General features: G+C 37.0%; 1 protein-coding gene across 1 annotated transcript; it reads right to left on the reverse strand.

Annotated features, from left to right (window-relative positions):
* Positions 1-8,836: 8,836 nt before the first annotated feature.
* Positions 8,837-15,424, reverse strand: rx1 (retinal homeobox gene 1). The gene is made up of 4 exons (XM_052538803.1): positions 15,164-15,424; positions 13,928-14,299; positions 11,238-11,488; positions 8,837-10,777 (listed from the first exon to the last, which is right to left on the reverse strand). The coding sequence occupies exons 2-4, from the start codon at positions 14,220-14,222 to the stop codon at positions 10,331-10,333; spliced, it is 993 nt and encodes a 330-aa protein (XP_052394763.1). The 5' UTR covers positions 14,223-14,299; positions 15,164-15,424; the 3' UTR covers positions 8,837-10,330.
* Between the last annotated feature and the right edge of the window lie 8,343 nt (positions 15,425-23,767).

Below are 23,767 nucleotides of genomic sequence, written 5' to 3' on the forward strand. Positions count from 1 at the left end.
CAACATTGCTGCAGAAACAGACAATAAAATATACTACTGAACTGATTTATTTAGACAAAATGATGAAAAACAAACTTCAGGAAGAACAGCAACGGTCAAATATTATGTCAGAATTAAATAAACATGAATGAAGATATTCTTTACTGAATTAATCTCATTATAATGGCCCTTGAAAATAATTGCACCCCTTAGAACATCAGATTCTAGCATTCAACCGCCCCATAGTATAACCCAGATTATTTTTATTATAAAAGCTGAGAATAATTGATTTCCTCACATCACAGATGTGTCAGAGGTCAGTGCTCCGTCACTGAGATCTGGGGGTTTTCCAATGGATATATCACTCTTCATAGACACACAGCTGGCTTCTGGAGATGTTGCTCTATGTGAGAGACTCATTTCATCGACAGTGCTGCAGAAATAGACAATAAAATACATTAGTACATTTTAATTATTTAGACAAAATAATGAAAATTCTGAATTATTGTGCCACACTTAATACTAAAACATCTAATAAAACAATCTCTATTTTCCTAACACTTAGTTTTCCTTGTAAACACATCCAGACCCTGAACCACTAAGCTTTGGAAGAATAATCACTCATCAAAAGCTGTTCAGCTCATATACAAGTTCAAAAGATTTAGAAACAGCACCTAGAATCACTCTGATATTTGAATCCATTCATGACTTTATTTTAAACTTTTAAACTTTAAATTTCCTTATTCCCCATTCCATTGAGATCCAGTCAGTCAGTAGAGCTGACGCTTTTCATTTTATCGCTGAGGAATCACGCTTCACATTGTCACCAAACAGGCTACTGTATGAAATTTGGGTCATTTCTGGCTTCTGGTTCTATTAATCTACAGACGAGTAAGAAAAAAATGGAGAGACTAAAGCATCTGGAAAATACTGTACATTACAGCATGATTTGTTTATTATTTCGCAGTTTTTAGAAATCCTGACTCATGTAGATTAACCAACGGATGATGAATCTAGAAATGTGTTTGTTCAAACCTACCTGTGTCTCAACAATGAAGATCATCAGACAAACTTCATTCGGTTCATGAATCCACTCAGCTGCATTAAACTTTTCTCAAACGGTTTCTCATTATTCACAAACAGCTTTTCTCTCCTGGTGTTCTTCATGTTGTTCCCTTTCACAAAATAGACCCTGTTGAAACTGTTTCACTTTAAAAGTGGTTTTACCTGTAAAACAGGAAGACAATGTTGGTATGTCAAACACCTGCAAAGGTGCAGTAGCGGTTTTTGAGGGCTAAAGTAAGACTTTATTTCAAATAACACACATTTCATTCATACTATTATTGTGAATAGGCCTACACTGCCCTACACAGACAAAGTGCAGTAATCACACAAACACTGAAACTGAGAAAAATGCCTTTAAAGTTTTTACATCAGCCAGTCAAACATGCGGTGGGTAGATTAGTGGCAATGCATTCATTTAAAGCCTTTTTAGGATGAAATTGATGAAACACTGACAGAAACACTGATGTGACCTTTGACAACTAAAATGCAGATACTGCACTCTGCCTTTGGATGACCTTACATAACTAAAACACATCTACAAACTAAATCAGATTAAAAAAAACTAGTTTGTAGATACTGCAAGCAAAGTGCAGTATCTAAAAGATAAATCAGATTAAAAAAAACTAGTTCATCCAGCTTTTTGTGTTTCTTGCTACATTTTGATTGTTTTTAATAACTTTAATAGTTTTATTGCTGTTTGCATGTTGTTTATGTCAAAATTACTGCGTAGTAAGCCTCAATATCATCTTATCGCATTACCACAAAGAGTTTTGCTAATTTTATTGAAAAAGTAAATAATTACAGACCAAGTAGTTAAAATTCACAAAATGAAAACTTTTACTGACAATATAACTAGGGATACCATAAAGAAAAATAAGGGATAATTGTGATTCTTTATAGGAAAATAAGGGGCAGAATAAGGGATGCTCAAAATATTTGTACTGTACCACATCCATGTCTGCAGTTAAGCAAATCAATTCGACAAATTAAGTAAGTCAGTCTATTGTTCGTTATCTTGCTCGGCTCGATGTTCATCTTCACAGCAGTTCAGTCAGTGTACTGTTTTAGTAAATGAATTACTCCGGGATATTGGTTTGTTTTAACTCAGAGGGAGTGTCAGCCACATTAAACAAGTTAACAGCTTAAGTCATTTGTGGATTAATGCGTATTAGAGATGCGAACCGTTTAAAACGATTCAGTTCGATTTGGTGAACTGAATGATTCGTTCGCGAACCGGAAATCCAGCTGCTTTGATTTGAACTCTCTCTCACACAGACACGGAAGAGAAGACAATGCTGAATAAAGTCGTAGTTTTTGCTATTTTTGGACCAAAATGTATTTTCGATGCTTCAAAAAATTCCAACGGACCCTCTGATGTCACATGGACTACTTTGATGATGTTTTTCTTACCTTTCTGGACATGGACAGTATACCGTACACACAGCTTCAATGGAGGGACTGAGAGCTCTCAGACTAAATCTAAAATATCTTAAACTGTGTTCCAGAGATAAAGGAGGTTTTACATGTTAGCCTTTTTGCTATGATGCTTGCTAACAACAAAAACTAGAGATCCAATTTAAGCATAATGTTTTGTTTTGCAACAAAACTGTCACAAGTTCAGTTATTATTTATTTCCATCAGTTGGGTTAACGTTAGACCCTATAAATAGCCAACTGAATTTTTAAATCTGTGTAATTATAATTTAAATCGGACTAATTGTCAAATTGTATTTCATAAACCAACATCTATGTTATGTCAAAATGTTATGGGGTTTCAAATCAGAAAATTACTTTCTGTTACAGAACAGGGCATTGATTGCATACTGTCATCTGTAGAGGACATCAGGACTTAAATCATGTTTATCAGGCATTTTGGGAGACAGTGGGTAAGTAAATAAATTACACGTCAATATTCCTATGAAATATTAGATATTATTATTAAAATGTTCCCAATTATTACACTTCTTTTTTCATTAAATGTTGCTCCAAGAACACATTCATTCGAAGGGGGTCTCGTCCAGGGTGTAATTCAATGTAGAACCGCCTCTGCACAGCTGAACCAATTTTCTTAATTTCTGAATATGTCAACTTATAATCCAAATACAAACAGACACATAGCTGTGAAAAGAAGAAGAAAGAAATCATAGGCAGGATCAAATACACGTTATGAGAACCTGAGGATCACACAAAGGGTTAATCAGAGTCACAGAGCAGGAAGTTCTTACAGTTGCTTTAACAGGATGTGGACTGATTTAACTTTGAACCATTTAAACAATGTCACATGAGCAGTCACAGAAGTATTTTAGATTTTTTTATCCAAATATTTGTTAAATGAATATTCTGGGTTTTATATGAGAGCTCAAGCTGCGTCCAGCTGTCGATTTTCTCAGAAAATAATACTGACCCATCATATAAAACAGGCTTCCAAAAGTGTGTTTTATTCAAGCATGATCAAATAACATTACTTGAATACAAATATGTCATTATATGTCAACAAATTCTGCATTAAAATGATATGATGAGAATGAAATCACACGGCAAATGTTCCTCAGGAGGTATGTCTGGAAGAGTCAAATATTTAACAGGAAGTTTTTCAGAAGTACATTCTATGTATATTTCAGAAGTTTGATAAATAAATAAACTTGATGAAATGGTTGTTAATTGCATTGACCACACTTTCAATAAAACATTGCATTTACATTGTTGCATTTACACAGTTTTGACCAGCAGGTGTCTCCAGCGTGAGACGTTTTTAGTGTTTCGAAACAGTGAATCATTTTCAACTGATTCAAAGTTACTCCAGTAGGTGGCGGGAACTTTGTCTTAATGAGCCATTCAACTGGTTAGGAATTTAGCTTAATTATTAATTTAATTGTGCATACTGCATACAGTATTGTTCAAAATAATAGCAGTACAATGTGACTAACCAGAATAATCAAGGTTTTTAGTATATTTTTTATTGCTACGTGGCAAACAAGTTACCAGTAGGTTCAGTAGATTGTCAGAAAACAAACAAGACCCAGCATTCATGATATGCACGCTCTTAAGGCTGTGCAATTGGGCAATTAGTTGAAAGGGGTGTGTTCAAAAAAATAGCAGTGTCTACCTTTGACTGTACAAACTCAAAACTATTTTGTACAAACATTTTTTTTTCTGGGATTTAGCAATCCTGTGAATCACTAAACTAATATTTAGTTGTATGACCACAGTTTTTTAAAACTGCTTGACATCTGTGTGGCATGGAGTCAACCAACTTGTGGCACCTCTCAGCTGTTATTCCACTCCATGATTCTTTAACAACATTCCACAATTCATTCACATTTCTTGGTTTTGCTTCAGAAACAGCATTTTTGATATCACCCCACAAGTTCTCAATTGGATTAAGGTCTGGAGATTGGGCTGGCCACTCCATAACATTAATTTTGTTGGTTTGGAACCAAGACTTTGCCCGTTTACTAGTGTGTTTTGGGTCATTGTCTTGTTGAAACAACCATTTCAAGGGCATGTCCTCTTCAGCATAGGGCAACATGACCTCTTCAAGTATTTTAACATATGCAAACTGATCCATGATCCCTGGTATGCGATAAATAGGCCCAACACCATAGTAGGAGAAACATGCCCATATCATGATGCTTGCACCTCCATGCTTCACTGTCTTCACTGTGTACTGTGGCTTGAATTCAGAGTTTGGGGGTTGTCTCACAAACTGCCTGTGGCCCTTGGACCCAAAAAGAACAATTTTACTCTCATCAGTCCACAAAATGTTCCTCCATTTCTCTTTAGGCCAGTTGATGTGTTCTTTGGCAAATTGTAACCTCTTCTGCACATGCCTTTTTTTTAACAGAGGGACTTTGCGGGGGATTCTTGAAAATAGATTAGCTTCACACAGACGTCTTCTAACTGTCACAGTACTTACAGGTAACTCCAGACTGTCTTTGATCATCCTGGAGGTGATCATTGGCTGAGCCTTTGCCATTCTGGTTATTCTTCTATCCATTTTGATGGTTGTCTTCCGTTTTCTTCCACGTCTCTCTGGTTTTGCTCTCCATTTTAAGGCATTGGAGATCATTTTAGCTGAACAGCCTATCATTTTTTGCACCTCTTTATAGGTTTTCCCCTCTCTAATCAACTTTTTAATCAAAGTACGCTGTTCTTCTGAACAATGTCTTGAACGACCCATTTTCCTCAGCTTTCAAATGCATGTTCAACAAGTGTTGGCTTCATCCTTAAATAGGGGCCACCTGATTCACACCTGTTTCTTCACAAAATTGATGACCTCAGTGATTGAATGCCACACTGCTATTTTTTTGAACACACCCCTTTCAACTAATTCAACTAATTGCCCAATTGCACAGCCTTAAGAGCGTGCATATCATGAATGCTGGGTCTCATTTGTTTTCTGACAATCTACTGAACCTACTGGTAACTTGTTTGCCACGTAGCAATAAAAAATATACGAAAAACCTTGATTATTCTGGTTAGTCACATTGTACTGCTATTATTTTGAACAATACTGTACATACTTTAACAGAAACTGCAGGAGAGGTCAGTCTATCAGCACACTGAACACTAACAAAACTCTTCACTTCAGGGATGATTTTAACAGCCTGTGCTTCCAGTAATATCAGAGTCTTTCTCTCACACAGATTACATCTGTAACTAGATTACAGACACACTGGTGCCGATTGATTCAACCAGACGTGTTTGTGTGAGTAATATTTGTCAAAAAATAATCATTAAAGGTCCCGTTTTTCATGCTTTTTTGAAGCTTTGATTGTGTTTACAGTGTACAATATAACATGTGTTCATGTTTCGCGTGTAAAAAAACACCTTATTTTTCACACAATTCACCTATCTGTATACCGCTGTTTTCACTGTAATAAAAACGGGCTGATGACTTCCTTGTTCTATGAAGCCTCTCCTTCAGAAATATGTAACGAGTTCTGATTGGCCCAGTGGTTCCTGTGTTGTGATTCGACCCGAGCTGAGCGCAGGCTGACCTCCTGGTAACGTGATTGGACTAGAACACACGTGCTGGAGATGTACTTATAATCACAGGAGCGTTTTTACTGACGAGATGCGCATGATCTTTGTGCAAATCTGGCATTAAACTGAATCAGATTGAGGAAGTTGTCCTCAGCCAAATGTGCTGCACATAGTTTTACATGTGGATTATAATTTTCGAGTTAAACATAAGTTGTAACCATTAATCTCCAAGTACAGCGTCCCTGGGAAGGCCAAACAAAGATGATTGGACTCAGAAAAGAAAATAACAGCGTTTCAACGACATGGCAAACACAAACGCAGCTCTTCCTCTTCTCCGTCGGAGCGCAACAAGACCACGCCCCCCTGTTTGTGTATTCATGTGGGCGGAGGTTAGTCAAAAAACTGTTTTAGTGATGTCATTACTGCAGGAACTAGAGGGGTGTAGTCCAAACGGGTCGTTTTTCGTAGGCAAATTATGTTAATTAAAATATCTCGCTTGGCATTGAACTTTGAGCTTTAGAATTTTACAGATATTATTTATACTCTAACAACAACATTACACACTAACTAAAGTTTAAAACATGGAATCACGAAGAAGAGGACCTTTAAAAAATTGGGGCATGTTGTCATGCACAGTATGGGAAATTTGAATGGCAAATGTAACTGATCAATCTGAAGGAAAAAAAAAGATTCTGATTATAAATCATGGAAGCTACATAATAAAAATTCATAACCTTTGAAGTCATTTTTAGAGTACAGAAGACGTGCCCTAACTGAAGATTCACCCATATAGGTTATAATGTCTCTAAATGTTTAATTTCCAACTGACCTACTAATCATCAGCACTCCACATGTTTACAAATGATGACAAAAAACCCTTTTCACTTGCACTGATGAGAAGAATACTGGCGCCAGGCCTCAGATCCAGCCCTTCACCTCCCACCCATTCTCCATGACCTCTAATTATGTCATGTGAAAAGAGCCATGTCCCATTGAAAACCTCGCTTAATCAAACCCCATTAATTCCGCTCGCTTCCCGTATTATCCCCTTTGAGGAATGCGTCATTCCCATCAGCCTCTTAACTTCAGCCTGCGCCGTGTGGAGGGAGCAAAATAATAGATTATGCAATTAATTGAGTCGTTGGAGGATTGATTGTTGATTGGCTTGTGGAATATGTTTTCAGTCAGTTCATGAGGAGGCATTTTTAAAAGATGATCTTGAGGAAAAACTTTCAGGCCTGGATGACGTCACCCTGGCAGTTTTTAGCTTTAGTCAAACACAACTTTATTTATTAAAGCATCTAACCTACTAAAAAAAACCCTGTGAACTGAAAGTGAGATAATAAAACGGATTTTAGACACAACAGACTGACCCACATTCAAAGCATGAGAGTGGAGAAACAGCATATTCCCCTCAGCCTGGCGAACAAAGCTTTTCGCGGTGGATGAACTGCTGCTTTCCCATGATTCCTTTGTGCCAGTCCAGCCGAACGCATGCCTAGCCACAACCCAGCCGCCCGTCTGCCAAGATGTGCAGCGGTCAGTGGCTGCTCGCTCTCTAATCCTCACGCTGAACTCATCCTGGCCTGCGGGAAACAGCTCTAATTGGGGGATTTTCTCCATCATTAACCTTGATGAGCAGCCTTCCCACCCTTGATCACTGCTAGGTTCAGCCACAGTACTAATATGTTTTTTGTATAACTTTAATATATGGTGTTGCCATCATTAACTAAACTCTTCTGAGTTTTATGTGGTTGCTAGGTTGTTAAAGTTTTTTTGTAGAAATACAGTATATGGTTCTTGGTTGTTCTTGGTGTTTACCAATTTTGCATTATTTGATAAATAAGTGACTAATTACGCTAATTACTTTTTATGGAATGGAATGCATTGCTTTACTTTTACGTTACATTTTCTCATATGGGCTGGTCTTGCTTATTTGTTGTTTTTTATAACGAAAAAATCCAAAGGTTATAATTTTGGCAACTGTAAACTGTGCCTTTTTGCACCAAAAGTGAAGTTAATAAGCATAAGGTTGAAGGAATAAGGTTGAAGGCACTTCACTCCTGATTTCTCTCAACACGGGGAAATGGAAAGTAAAGTATCTTGCATTATGTATTTGAAAAGAAACGCAGATGTTTTGTTGTGAATTTAAAAGTAATGCATTACTTTACTAGTTACTTGGAAAAGTAATCTGATTACATAAATTGTGTAGTTTGTAATGCGTTACCACCAACATTGGTTCATATGGATTAGCAAATGTTTTTGGAGTGCTTTATATCAAGTTAGGGTGTGCTGGGTGGTTGCTTACTTCCCCTCAGCTTGTGTCCTTTCTTAAAGCCTATGGAATTTTTGTCGGTTTATTTCTCCCCCCAAATGTAAAAACTGGACAAAAGCAAGTCCACACCTTCTGTATTCTGGTAATCATCATATGAAACTGTACAACACGAAAGAACCCATGGTCACACCCCTTTGCGTTTTTCCCAGCACATGATTTTTGGGGCCCCAGATGGCCCCCGTAGTGTCCCATCTGTCCGAGAGCATTGCTCACACATCATGAATACAGTCGAGCACCAGGCACTCTGAACATGTGCCTGAACAGCAGCGTCAGGAGGCAATTAGGGAACAGCGGCCCCCGAGGCCAATGCCCCCTCCAGGGGCCAGGCTGATTGACTGGAACCTCATCTTCCTAACAGGCTGGCTCGGCGCCATGGGTCAGGGGAAACAGAGACAGGAGGGGGTTAGGAAATCGACAGTCTTTCCTATAGTTCAACCACAACCTTCCCAGTAATGGACGAGTCGACAGCAGATCACTGAGAAACTAGATTCGTTTATTTTTCAGGAACGTTTGTGGACATTCATTTCTCTGCTTGATTCAAAGGTAACTGTAAAAACGTCTAGGACACATTATAAACATGAGAACCACATTTGTACGTTTGAACAAAAAACATCATTCACTCATTTTAATTACTCATGATTGTCATATTGCTGTCTAAGTTTGGCTTTGCAATTATTCAAACTGTGTAAGTCATCTAAACATAGATTCAGACTGTAAACTAACATTGGCCCAAAGGGCCTCATGAAAGAAATGTGGGAAGTAACATTAAATAAAAAACAACTGGCTCATACAGTTTAATCAACTGTATATATTTATAACATCTACAAACTCTTCATCCCTGACATCCTTATACAGCTAATCTTAAAACATTATTAGTAAGCATAGTTTGTTCAAATGAATAATTCAGTGAATCTGAAAGTTTAATACCTTTCCTGACAGGACTCAAAATGTCTAACTTTGTTAGTCAAACACACCTACACATGATTTATTGCTACAAAAACCCTGGCAACACGAACTGAGTGAGTTTCCTTTTAAAAATAAGCAGCGAATCCCACTTGTGTGTTTGTGGGACATGACAGTGGTCGTTTGAAGCCAGGTCTGTTTTGAAGGTTTATTGTCCTGTGAGTCATCATAAAATGGGACTTAAAGCACAATGATGGTGTTTTTATCTTAAAAACCTTCTGATTTGTTTGGAGTCTTAAAGTGACAGTCTCTGACAGTCTTTCCCTATAAAAAGCTGAAACAAAAAGATCAGACCTTGATCAAGTATCCCAAACAAAGGGGAGTCATTAAAGGGTGATGGTTTCCCCTTCTGCTCTTCTGCACGTACAGGAGATGGGTCTGCCAATAAACATTTGCCTCTAATGAACACTGAAGCATACAAACGTTCCCCCCAAAACCAATCATTTCTGTCCCTTGTCCTTGCCTTTGTGATCAAACAGAGGGGTTTTGATCAAATCAGCTGCCTGTTTAAGAGGTCTTCTCTAACCACTGACCATATTTATCTTTTGTTTCAACCCAAAACATCTAGACCAGTCATTCAGGGGGAAGTGTGAATTTGCAGACAGAGGTCATGTCATGCAAAACACACCCAGTAACTCTGGTTTTAGAAATCCCTCCAACACCAATTAAACTTGTAAGGATAGTAAAGAAATAAACAGTGCCAGTGTGTGCCTTACAAATAAATATATGGAACAGAATGTTTTTCCTCATCCAAACTCATCAGTGGCTTGGAAGTTGTTTTTTGATGTTATTGTTGTTTGTTTGTTTTTACATCCAGTTGCAAAAAAAATAAATAAATGGCACACAATTCATTTAGCGCCTACATTTTGCTGGCCCAACTTTTTCTGACCTGGAGAATAAGATAACCATCCAATACAAGAAACATGATTCTTGAGTAACCTTCAGTGCCAATTAGTAACCAAGAAATATGAAGGCCCGAAGCTAAAGAGAGATGTACCCTGTCTTAGCACATGGGTGGCCAGGTTTTATCCATGGACTGGATGTGTTCCTTAGCTTTCATCCTCAGTGCGGTAATGCTTGAACTGCGCTGATCTACGTCCTCCAGAGGGTATCTGTCGGTGAAGGGTGGAGGGCATTGGTATGGAGGTGGTGCCATGGGCTGCATGCTTTGGGCCATGGATTGGGCTGGGCTAAGGAAACCATGATTGGCATAGCCCGCTTGTAGTCCTTGTGTGGGACCCATGAACCCTGGGATGCTGTGCACTGGAGTGGAACTGGAAAGAGGGGAGGGCAGCCAAGGATCAAGGGGCAGCGAGTTGTTCATGTGGCCCATGGTGGGGTGCATTGGCGGGCGGTTGAAGGAGAGCATGGGGGAGTCATGAAGCTTCATAGTGCTGGCGTCTATTTTCTCCTGTCGCCTCCATTTGGCTCTGCGATTCTGGAACCAAACCTGGGCGAACACATACACCTCAAATAATCAATCTTTTATGGCAATCCAAAGTCAATAAGATAGTGTTTCACATAAAGCATCTACTACTTGTTTCCCAAACTTACTGGGAAACAACCAAAGTTGGATTTAAGTCATGGATGATGTTTAGAAACGCTACGGAAAGGACCAGTTGAGATCAGCATGAACTCTGGTTAGTGCTGCTCTGTCTTTTCGATGAAGCTGCTTGAATATAGTGGCCTTGCAATATAAGCTGGCTCTTGTTTAAGGTGATCAATGAATGTGGCCTTGCTGGTTAAGAAGTTTAAGCAAGTTGTTGAGCAACCAGGTGAGGAGAAACCAGAACTCCAGCATCTCATGATAGGGACCAGTTTACCAGTACCCGAAAAGAGAGTGGTTTTATCAACACGGTATGATCTCCTCTGAAACTGACTTTTAATTTCACAAAGAGATTGAAACACACCTGCACTCGAACTTCAGGGAGGTTGATTTTCATGGCCAGCTCCTCTCGGCTGTAAACATCAGGGTAGTGGGACTTCTCGAAGGCTCGCTCAAGCTCGTGGAGCTGGTACGTAGTGAAGGTTGTGCGGTTGCGGCGGTGCTTTTTCTTGGGTTGCTCCGCATCGGCTGAATCTGGAGACTTGCTGTCACTTTCAATGGACTTCCGTAGATCGTCCAACTCCCCGTCACACTTATTGGAGAATATGTCAGAATCTAAAGCCACGGGTGACAGAAGAACAAAAGACATAACTTGAGAGTCCATGTTAGACAGACTTTAACATGAAGTTTCAATAGAACTAAACATATTGCAAGATCACACTCCAACTGGAGCAACCAGGGGTTAAGAGTCATATTCAAGGAAATTTTGGAATTGAACTAGCAACTTCGTTGTTACCAGACCTGATTCTCGACCATTAACACCACACAACCATTTCACATTGAAGTTAAGTTAAGAAGATGAATAATATGATCTCTGTTGCTTACAAATGGTAAATACGGACTGCATGTAATTCATTACTGATATGGTGTTTCCAAAACCGAGATTCTAATCCCATAATACTCCTGGCCAAAATCTCTTGTAACAAACAGGCTTGGACTAAAGCATTTTAATGTCACTGATGGTAGGCAGGGCTTTCACTGAGGGTTTCCCATCCCATAATCCAAGCAGAAACATATGTAGCCTGTTAATTCCCCTGATAGTTTCCTCATAAACCAGGCCCTAATCTACCTAAGGGCTTCGGTTGATTCTAACCCATGTCCTCAACATAAGGTTATGTTTCTAGGAAAAGCTTTACCTGGATAAACTGGAGAGACCTACTGGCAGTTGTCAAGCTAATTCAGTTAATTCCAATAAAATTCTGGTCATCGGGGCAAGTGGATTTGTGCAATGCACTCACAAGATGAGTTGATATACTCTTTAAGTTGTTGCTGTCCAATTGTAAACGAGCTCAGAACACATGCTAACTGCACAAGTAAACATTAACAATAGCTTCAATGTTATGTACATGCTAGACAGATAACTGTTAACATTAAATTGGCGATAGTATCGTGAAGCCCAACTACTAGAGCATGTTCCACATTTTCAGTGCTGAAAATCAACAGAAATCTACAAAAAATATTTAAAAATGTTAAATGTTTTACACATCGATAATAGCACTACACTTTTATTGGTTAGCTTTTTTAATTTAGTAATAAAATGCTACAGGTTGTACTAATAACTGAATGCTGCAGGTTAAGTCCCAGATAAGATCAACCAATGAACTGGACTGTGAAGTGAACCCTTATCATTACTGTGTCCTTGTAGACACTTCACTGCAGATTTAAGCTTCCTGTGGTGCCTCTCCTTGCAATCAGCACATAGTAAGTTCACACTTTGGGAAAAGTGTATGCTAACGAACACAGACTTTCTGATTATCTGAATACAGTTCTCCATAGTGGAAATAAAATGCAAAATATCTCAATTTAGGTTTGTTAGAATGGCTAACACAGTAAACAATGCAAGAAAACACCTCACTTTGGCGACATTAGAAGTAAAGGCTTTAATGATCAGACAGGAACAAGCTAACACACAATAAACTGAACTCACACATTCAAGAGTCAATGCTGGTTCAAGGATCAGCACAACGCCTGTCATATTCAAGACATCCCTATATAAATGCTCAGACAGCTTGCTTCAAATGAGGACAATCGATCTCAAAGGCTCAAACCATTCAAAAGGATCTTGTCCCGTTTGAGTCAGAATAACAGAATGACTTGTCTCTTGTCATGGCTCTGGGTCATGCAAGACATTCTCTCATCACAGGACTAAGAAGCATAATGGATAATAAGCCCAATGGGGGGAAAAAAATAGCGCAGAATGGAAAAATGATTATGTCGGCATGCACAGTTGTGCAATCTTGTTTAAGATTGGAGCAGATTACTGGAATTCCTCAAGGGGATGTGTCCCACTGCCAAATTATTTTCAGGTTTGAAAGGACCTTGAAAAGACATGAGAATGTGATCGCTCTATATATTTAGACATACTTTAGCCTGGCATATCACCTCTGCCAAAACATATCCCATAAACCAAGATCTTTTTATAATTGCAACACTTTCTCAGATAAAAAAAAGAAAAAAATCAAGTCAAAATCAAAGTCTGAGACGTCAACCATTTCTCAAGATTCTTCCAAGACCAAATGATCTGAGCTATAATCCTAATGCATGTTAAACAGTCTTCTACATTTTCACTAAGGATTGTTAGGTGAAACACTGAGGCAACGTTGATGTCAACACCACAATGAAAGAACAACTTCTTAGCAAAACAATCATCCTCTTTAGGATGTCCATCTTTCTGCAATCCATAGCGTTATTTGAAACTACTGATGGCATTTTAACAGAAAGTATCTAGGTAACTGTGCCACTGGTTTTGTAAGTTATGTAAAGTAGGCGTCAGACTTTCGTTTAGGTCTCTTAAGGTGACGCTCGATGCTAATGCCCTGGCGAGCTGCCATTGTTACCTTAAAATTGACAGGAGGGCTCAGCATAAGAACTTGGCCTGTGTCTGTCTCTGGGTTTTAGTAACAGTGTGTCTTAATGTACTAAATAACCATCATATGAGGCTAGTTCAGGAGTAATTGCTAGAAACACTTGATATTTGACCTATGAAGAACTCACTGTGAAATGCAGGTTGCTCCGAACCATCCCTGAGGGGTGGCAGGTGCCCGTAGGGTTGTACCCGCTGTTCCCGCTTCCCTAGATCTCCAAGACTTTCATCTCCAACTTTGTGTGCTACATCATTGCCTCCAGGGTTGAGCAAAGGGTCCTGGTCCTTGCTGAAGCCCAGGATGACATCTATGCTGTGGACACGAGTGCCCACCGCTACGCCCCCTGCTTTGACCATCTCGTGGAAGTTACTGGGCGAAAGACAGTTGTCATCCACCATGTTCATAGTGTCCAGTGACAAATGCATTCGAATGCTGGGATGGAGCCGTACAAGGGAGAAATCCACGTGATCTGATGGAGGATTCCAAAACGGACAGGTTTTACCTGGTTGGAATCAACAAAGAGACTAAAATCAACAAGTGCATTAAATAATGTTTTAGAAGCCAAGTTCTTCATATTTCAGGTAAAAAAAAATCATCCCCAACTAATATACATAATTAATAAATACTCAAGCATATAGTGACACAATCTTTGTAAATACAATAAATCTTTGACATAAAAACAGACTAAAAGTCAGTGTACTAAAAAACTTCAGAACGATTTCTCAATTAGCATGAGCTTATTAGTGTCCTAATAAGGTCTCATGCATTAATACTTATAGTTTAATAAGCTAAGTAAGATCAAATAAGCTCTACTACTTACACTTTCTTTTTATCAACTTTTACAGATGATGTAAAAAAGTTAAAAAGGCAAATACATGCACAATTAGTATCACAGCATATAACTACACACAATATAATGTCTGCATTGTTAATGTTTCTCAGAAAGCCATAGGATCTTGGCATATGACAGACATTAACATAACATTTATATTTATAATATACTGATAATCTGACGAATGTGTAATACATACATAATTCAGATTTAAATAACATCTAAACCCCCAAAACATTGAAATAATGTAGATTGTTAAATATAAAAGTAAACGTAAATATTTATAAACAAATTATGTTCATTTTTGATTTATGTATTACCGTGTATATTATTAAACATAAAATATTATATTACCATATTATTTATTGAATGTTTTTATTATATCTATATGTATGTTTATAATTGCATATATAAATATTATAGCAATTATATATTTTATCATGTACATTATCAAAACACATGAATGACATATAATTGAAGAGTGCTTTGGGAGAAAGTTTCCTCAGCACAGATTGACCACAGCATGGGACATACCTCTGACACGAGATGCTCCGTGCTCTTTCTGTCTCCGGTCTGACCCGCATCCACCTGTTTCCCCCAGCAGCGGGTCACAAGCGGGTGATGAGCACGCCTCCGTCTGCTACTGTACGCCCCGAATGACCTCGACTGCTCTCACTTTAAGCATGAAAACATACACCAATGCACAGAAGTTCTCTCGTGGATTCTGCTGGACAGATAGCTGGTGTGTAAGTGTGTGTGTGTCTCTTCAGAAGGGAAATAACAGCAGAGGATTACACAGGAGCTCATTCATCGGGACTCTTCCCCCTTAAGAATGATTGACAGACGGTTTCTGCTCAAGTAATTGCTCTAAATCGAGCTTGAATTCGCCACACAGGAGGGGGGCGACACTAATGAAGCCGTTTCTCCTTCCTCTTAGAAAATTCAGTTGTTTTAGTGACAATGGGATGAACTAAAAGTTTCAAAAAGTCTTTCGCCTTGAAAATTGATAGAGCCATTTTTAGAAATAAACAAATATTCAATCTTATATAAGAAAAATAAGTAAATAAATTATACATGTATAATCATTCCTTTTTCTTATGAATAATATTACATAAAACATTTATATATATATATATATATATTTTTTTTTTTTTTTTTTTTTTTTTTTTACTTTTTAACATGCTAAATAAATGTATAAATAATGTGATCAGATATTAATACAATTTACAATGATTATAAATTTAAAAATATATATATATATATCGAATATAAATATTTGCATATATTGACAAGATGACACAGTGCAAATTTTGGCGTGAACTGCACGCTTCACAGAAGGTCTCACAGTAAATACTCAATACTATCACCTGCGGAATAATTAGCCAAGTAAATAAAGCCAACAACATGAGCACAGACTCTTTTATAAACTCATTACAGAGTTAACCTAGGCATACTCACGAGAGATCGGCGCTTATTAAGAGATATGACCTCAGAACAAGATTAACTCATTAACGTTCAAAGGAATCCATGTAAACAATTTTATTGCTTCCATTAACACCACTATAGTAAATTACAACAGAGAACCTCAACACACACATGTGTGTGTACCAAATACAGAACAGACTATAATTTCTATTAAACATACAAAATAAACATTGATCTCATTAAGCGTCTCTGGCCTTTAGACATTTATTGTCTAATCTTGGTATCTTGGACTCAAACTTTGGGAGAAGCCTACTGTGCTTATTTAGTCAGTGTTAGTGTACAGTAGTGAGACAAGATATGACGAGTAAAGATGTGGTCTGAAATTTTGGTTAATGGACTGCATGAAATATGTCTTCAAAACAACCTCTTGGATCTCATTGAAATCTACAATCCCTTGGCTCAGCCAAACGTTACAGCCAGTGCAAGGGGCCAACACCAGCCAACCAGCCATGATACATCTCCAGCAAAGATTGACTTTAACCATATGTTTGCTTATATGTTGCCAGGGACAAAGGACAAAGTTGGAGATAGGAAGTACCTGGAAAGCTTGGAGTTTCATTGTATAGCTGCATCTCACGTGCATGAGTTCTCTGTTGGCTCACGAGGCATTTGAGGATAATGGTAGTTCCTAGAAAGGAATGGGATTAAAGGGATCATTACGTAGATTTTTTATCATGGCTAACTGTTAGAACTCAACTGAGCACGTCCTTTTATGCGTGTTTTTCAGCAGCAGGCTCTTGGCGCGTCTTCTTCTTCTTCTTGCATTATGGTGGATCACAGACTTATAAGTGCATTACCACCACCTATCTCTCAAATGGGCCATTGACACTCAATCCACAACCTCAATTAGGAGTGTCTGCGATCTGCCATAAAACAAGAAGACGATGACGCCTAGCGCCTGCTGCTGAGAACACGCTCAGGAGAGTTCTAACAGTTGGGACATTGCGTGAATCAGAGGTAAAAAAAAATATATAAATAATGTTTCTTGCACAGACCGATCATTTTGTGTCTTTACACATCAATGTATTGTCATGAGCCGAATATTGTCATATTTGTTTGTTTGTTTTATTGTGTGTTTTAGCCGTGACTCTCATTTACAGTGAAATAATGCAATGGTTTGTGTTAAAAACCTTGGTTTGTGTTCGACTGAAGTAACAAATTCACCCTAGGATGCCCTGGGGGTAAGCTGATAAACACCAAATTTTCATTTTTGGGTGAACTATCCCTTTAATAAAGTTTTTTGCACAAAAAAAAAAATATACATCTTTATTTTCAACCCTCATTCTGACCCTTGGTCTGAAGGAGCGGGTCTTTTAAAGCTTGTCTGTAAATTGGACACGGTTTTGATTGGTAACATCGTTGCATATGCAACAGTATCAACACCATTTACAGACAAAGCATCATGAAATCTTTTACTTGCGGGACTCTCCATACAGTATATGCAAACTCTCCATTGCATTGTGCCTTGTAAGTTACAAAACAAAATGCTCCGAACAAACATATTAATAAACCATCCACTTGTTACTTACACTGAGATCTTTCTGTAGTCTGTTCAGAGGCAATAACGCGCTGTTTAAATGCATGAAAGCAAATCTTCCTTCACTCTTCCATTTGTCCTATTGTCAATAGATTCATTAATTGTCAGAAAGAGAAGGTGCATCCCTTTAAGGCATATCACTCGGTGGCCATCTTTGAAACGCCTCTCAGGCATGCAAGTATCTCTTGGAACGTGGAAACATCAAATTCTCCAAACCTGTTCACTTAGCTTACGATTAAAATTTATATTTGAAATCACCAATGAACTCTGACAACTGTCTCGTAAATGTTTTTTTCTTACATCTTAAAGATGTTCATCTTAAAGATGTCGATCAGATGTGCTACAGTATCTGGGTATAATGAGGAGGACATTTTAAGCTATGAAACTTGCAGGATGTTTTAATGGTATAAATACAGCTTATGTCACAAGATGAAGGCAAATTTGATTGGTTCTCATGTAATGACCCATTTAATCCATCTATACGTCCTCCAATCCTTCTACTTGTCATCTGGCTCCTTATATTTACAACATTTTAGTGTCACTTGGTTTTACTTGGGGGGAAGCTAGTTAAACATGGACAGGGAGAACATGGCACTTGTCCAATGTTGAGCAATTTCTCCAAAGTAATGCTAAATTCCATTAATATACTCAATTTTTGAGAGAATATGTTCAATAAACATTTGTGGTTGGGAATGTCAAATCTTGGTCCAAACCACAACTAGACTTTTGGTCTTGGCCATAAGAGGTGATTTCATATCAATGATTCGAGTTCCCAGTTTGATGTTTAATGGGACTGGGCAAGAGACAATTTTTCAATCACGCTGATATATTTCCTGAAGCTAGGCGCTTGTTTCCTCATTACGTTAATTGAGTACAAATTGGCTCAGAAGTTTCAGCGCAGCTATCAAGAGGATTAGGTTTTTCAGATGACAATGTAAAGTCCTCTGATCCTATTAGACGCAAAGCAGCTAACACAGAGGAGCCGTGTCAGCTCACCAGGGGGGAAGCAAGAAGAAAGACGAGAGGCAGAAAGCCAGCTGTTGTACCCATCATTTCATATATGGACAGTTTTTCATGAAATTCAGCTCATGACCATGACAACTAGCTTCACCCTTTGTGTGTATGACCATAACACAGCAAATGGACTTTTGAATCCTAAATTTAACCAAAATAAAGACCTGTTCACACCAAGGAGAAGTATAACAATAATGTTATTCACTTTCAGATGTTTTTATCTGTACAAAGCAACTTTTTTTGCTGCTTGATGTTGCAAACTGGCATTTATTACCATATAATTTGAGTGTATCGATTACCAACACATGGTTTGTAGCACCGACAGTTTTTACTGCACTTTGTTAATATTCTCACTTTTTTTTTTTTTTTACACCGGAAGTCTTGCACATTCACAGAAACATTGAAATCTAGGGTGGATGGCAGTCGCTTTATCACATAACAAACTAGTGGCATTTTTGCTAAATGATGCTATTACGTAAATGCGCCATTTTTGTTTATGGCAACTCTTATTATGATACATTTATTTTTGCTATTAAAATGGAAGTTTGAGATAAAGTGATCAGTTTTCAGCTCATGTTATAGTTTAATTCATTTAAAGGGATAGTTCACCCCAATCACTTCCTCCTCAAGTTGTTACAAGCCTGTATGAGTTTCTGTCTTCTCTTGAACTCCGAAGGAGATATTTTGAGGAATGTGGGTAACTTACAGTTGTTGGTCCCCATTTACTTTCACAGTATTGGAAATATTATGGAAGTCAATAGGGACCAGAAACTGTTTAGTCACCAACATTCTTCAAAACATCTTTTATGTAAGATTTGGAACAAGTCGAGGGTGAGAGTTTGTTAGTAAGATATGATGTTAAACCTGCACCGATAAAACAATATTTGGCCTCAGCTGAATTTGCATGGCATGTCAGGAGGTGCATAGAAACCTGGAAATGGACGAATCCTGTTCAGAGTGACTGACACATGTTTATCCTGCAGTGTTGTCCTCCCAGTTCTCCTGACATCTAGTAATCTGTAGATTAACGTGTAAGAGCCCTCTGTAAACCCAGTGAACTTACGACTGTGTGCAGTTTACCTGTACAGCAAATAACCAAACAAACATATGCTGGAATCAGATTCTCACACTCGTTTTCTGGACAATGATGCAGGTTGATCATGGGATTCCTGTTGGGAAGAGACGTAAAAACTCGCCAGTTTAATTTAATTAAATGCACTGTTTAACCTTATGCTAATTCAAACCAATGCAATTGCTAGCAGTCAGTTAAATAAGTGTAGTAAGACGCATCACATATGTAAATTGCTAAACTAATCGTTGTTGAGGTGGTTTTGTGATACGTAGCTCTTAGTCAAGCATCACTATTACAAGTTCTCATAGTTAGCATTAGTGACCGGATCAAACCCCTTACACTACATACTGACCGTTGTGTAACTACTGTGCTCCAGACATGACAGCAATATGCAAAAAAAGAAAAACCACCCAGAACACCCATGTGAGTGCATAGCAACTTTTGCATTGGTAAACATCACATTAGAAAAACTTGTTTGTTAGTTGTTGATTATAAACAGTTTTCAGAGGTGATTGCTGCATTAGGCTCCATGTTATGCCCTTAATTTGTCTTTATGGCCCTGTATGCCCCTGCAGGATCAAAAGACAGTTTACGCGCTTCACAGCCCAGAAAGAACACGGTTAAACTTTCCTCCTTAACACTTAATCTGATACTCTTAACGTTGTTAAAGCTGATGTCCCTCAGGAGGCACTGACGTGCTTCTGACTTTAATCGGCTGGTTAGATGCCTCACCTGTCAGTCAAATGATCTCTCCTCCCCCTTATTCTAAAAGGGTCCACAGGCTCCTCCCACTCTGACATCACTGGCCAAATCTTTCCATGACTGAGAGAGCGATTACAGCACGGTGCACTTATACACAAAAATAAACACTTAAAGCAGACACTTAAAGATCTTTTCCACTCAACAGTTGTTCATAGTATAGGTGACAATAAGGCACTATAAATAAAAGTACAAAAATAGTATTTATCTTGACTATATTTTAAGTCTTCTGAAGCAGGCTATCTGCACTGAATGTTGTCTCATGAACATGAGGAATAGTAAAAATAAAAATAAATAAATTAAAATAACTATTATAAAAAAAAAATAAATTGACATAAATTGAAATTAAATTTAAATTGCCAAAAATTCAATGTCAAAACTCAAAATTATGAGATAAATGGTAATAAATTATGAAATCAATTGTGAAATTAATTATATATTAAACACTAAATCAACTATGAAAAAATATCACAATTATGAAAAAAAGTTAAAATCAAAAGCCAAAATTATGACAAAACCAATTATGAGATAAAAAAAAGTCAAGATAATGAGACATGAATCTAAACTGACAAAAAAAAACCAATTATGAGATAAAAGGGATAACTATCAAATACAAAGTCAATTATGAGATAAAAAGGTAAAAAATTATGAAACACTGAAATTTAAGTCAAAATTGACCTAATGATATATAGGATTAATTTATGACAAAAAAGTCAATATTTCATGAAAAGCCGGAATCAACAAAGTCATACTTACAGCATAAAAAGAGTAAACAGTAATAATTAGTCAAAAAAAGTCAATTTTGAGATTAAAATGTCAAAATTAGGACAAAGACTATTTAGAGATAAAAAGCCAAAATACTGCAAGTGATGATTATGACAAATCATGATAAGATTTGTTTTTTAAATCTAAATTGAATTGAAATAAAGTGTTTTAAATCTAAACTGACAAGCTGAAATAAAACAATAAGATAAAGTCAACATGATGGCATACTACAGTAAGTTGTAAATTATGGCAACAAGTTGAAAATATGATTACAAATTTTGATTAAATGAAATAGTTAAAAATAAAATCTAAATTATAACAAGTCAAGGTTATGAAATAAACATTCGTTTTGTGTCAATAATTTCAACTAACGTACAATTTTGACTGTTTATCTCATAGTTATGACTTAGTAAAGCATTTTTTTCTTATGTGGCAGAAATGGGTCTCCATACTTAAGAGATCTTTGCTGGCAAGTATTTTCTGGATCGATATTCTCTGATTATATTTGGTCAAAACTGTGATTCACATTAGAGGTTTTGTTTTCCGCGTGAGACTGGAAGAAACCACTGCGCACACACAAACCATGAGCAGGAATGAGCAGAATGATAATATATTTCCCTCATCTGCTCCTCAGTGTAGGTCTGAGAAATCATCTCCAGGAATTACACGTCATACTCTTTGAGGATTTATAAATCAGAAAACAATCTGCTGACCTTCTCATGGGTGACAGATAAACACCAATCCAGTGACATGGAAAAGGCCATAATCTGGATTGAGCAAATCAATGCAATGAACCTTTGGGAAATGATGTTTGGGCTCTTGCTAAGGTTTTCTGGGCGGTTGCTAGGTGGTTTCCTCCTGTCTGGCAGGAAAAGAGTCCTAAATCTTCTAATCTCTGTGATATTGTGGTCTCGATTTATTAAGCTTGGAGTCGCTGGACATATTTCTGGACAATTAGGACAAAAATGAGCAGATACGTGTGCTAATCCCAGATAAACGAAAAGTAGAAAAATCGGTTTCCTGATGTGTTTATTAGTGTTGTGACATTGAACACATTTCTGAGTTGCATGTACAACGCAAGTAAGAAAGTCTCTTTTTTACAGGACCTTGTTGAAGACTGAAGCAGATAATAAAACACGTGCAATAATGAATTTCATCATTTGTGAGAAACCCGGGTCATGTTTCACACTAAGCAAAATAATTCACTTTTTTAAGCAAAATAATTATTATTACCATAATATAAAATAATAATAACCATGTTTCTGGACAGTTATTGTACTATTATATAATATTTGCATTTGCAATTATGGAATTCTTACGGAATTACGGAATTTCTATAAATTTTTTTTTTTTTTTTTTTTTTTTTATTGTACATGCAAAAGTGTTGTAATTTAGATTTTCTATATACTTATTAATATTTTAGTCATTGGTATGACATTACTTTAATTACAATTAAGCAATTTTTTTCCAAAATTCACATTTGTATTTATTTTGATAATAATGAATAAAAATGTGAAACAACATTAAATCCATGTATGCATACAATATACTGAGTAATATAGGTATTTCATCATGGCAGTATATGCTGTACTGTTTTAATATATACTGATTAAAATATTTTTGTATTATAATATTTATTTATTAATATCATGCCAATAAAATAAGAAAGGCTTTATTTCTTCCAAAACTAAAAACTGCTGGGAAATATTTTTAAGACCAAAATAATATTATTTTGATGACAATTAAACACATTTTCTCCGAAAATTTACAATATATTTAATGCTATATGTGTGTATGTGTGTGTGTGTGTGTGTGTGTGTGTGTGTGTGTGTGTGTGTGTGTGTGTGTGTGTGTGTGTGTGTAAAACTGGTTTAAAAAAATCATACTTACTGAAAGCCACTCACTGAATTAAACACCATGTAATGAGGTCACTGTAGCATACTGCTGCATAATACACTTTGCACATTTTTAAATAGTGTGCACTTAGTAGTAAGTTAGTACTGTTTCTTCTTTTATATCTTGTTCAAAAGCTGCTCTCTAGTGGTTTACTGAGAGAACTACAATAATACAGTCCTCAGGAGTGGCACATTAGTCATCAAGGATCCAGTTTATTCTTGAAACATTGGTAAGAAATTGTTCTTCTGCTACATTGCACTGTCACTTCTGCTAGAGATGCTTTGACCTTTTGTGATAGGTTTTGATTGTACTTCGTTTAACAAAAATGTACTTAATTTGATTTGACTTGTTTTACTACACTGTAATGTTAGTGTTCTGATTAAAACAGTGTAACTGGGGGCTCTGAAAACACTGCTTATGAATAATTTGTGAATTGTAAACTTTCATCTGAATACATTTAATAAATGTTTAATGAATAGTGTTGTCCACTTTGTTTCCAACTCCACTGTTACTGAACTGTAAAGTGAAAATATTGTGTGATTTATTTTGCATTCAGTTTTCAATTAAATATATTTCACAATATCAAAGTTATTGTGAAACGTTGTGAACA

This window comes from Carassius gibelio, chromosome A22, assembly GCF_023724105.1.
Source record: "Carassius gibelio isolate Cgi1373 ecotype wild population from Czech Republic chromosome A22, carGib1.2-hapl.c, whole genome shotgun sequence".
In the NCBI taxonomy this organism is placed as follows: domain Eukaryota; kingdom Metazoa; phylum Chordata; class Actinopteri; order Cypriniformes; family Cyprinidae; genus Carassius; species Carassius gibelio.

Excerpts from the sequence above, each read along its gene's own strand:
- rx1 (XM_052538803.1), bottom strand. The coding sequence starts at position 14,222 with ATGCATTTGTCACTGGACACTATGAACATGGTGGATGACAACTGTCTT. Across the intron at positions 11,489-13,927 it reads GGAGCAACCTGCATTTCACA|ATTCTGACATATTCTCCAAT; the intron begins GTGAGTTCTTCA and ends CCGTGGCTTTAG. Across the intron at positions 10,778-11,237 it reads TCCCTGAAGTTCGAGTGCAG|GTTTGGTTCCAGAATCGCAG; the intron begins GTGTGTTTCAAT and ends GTGTTCGCCCAG.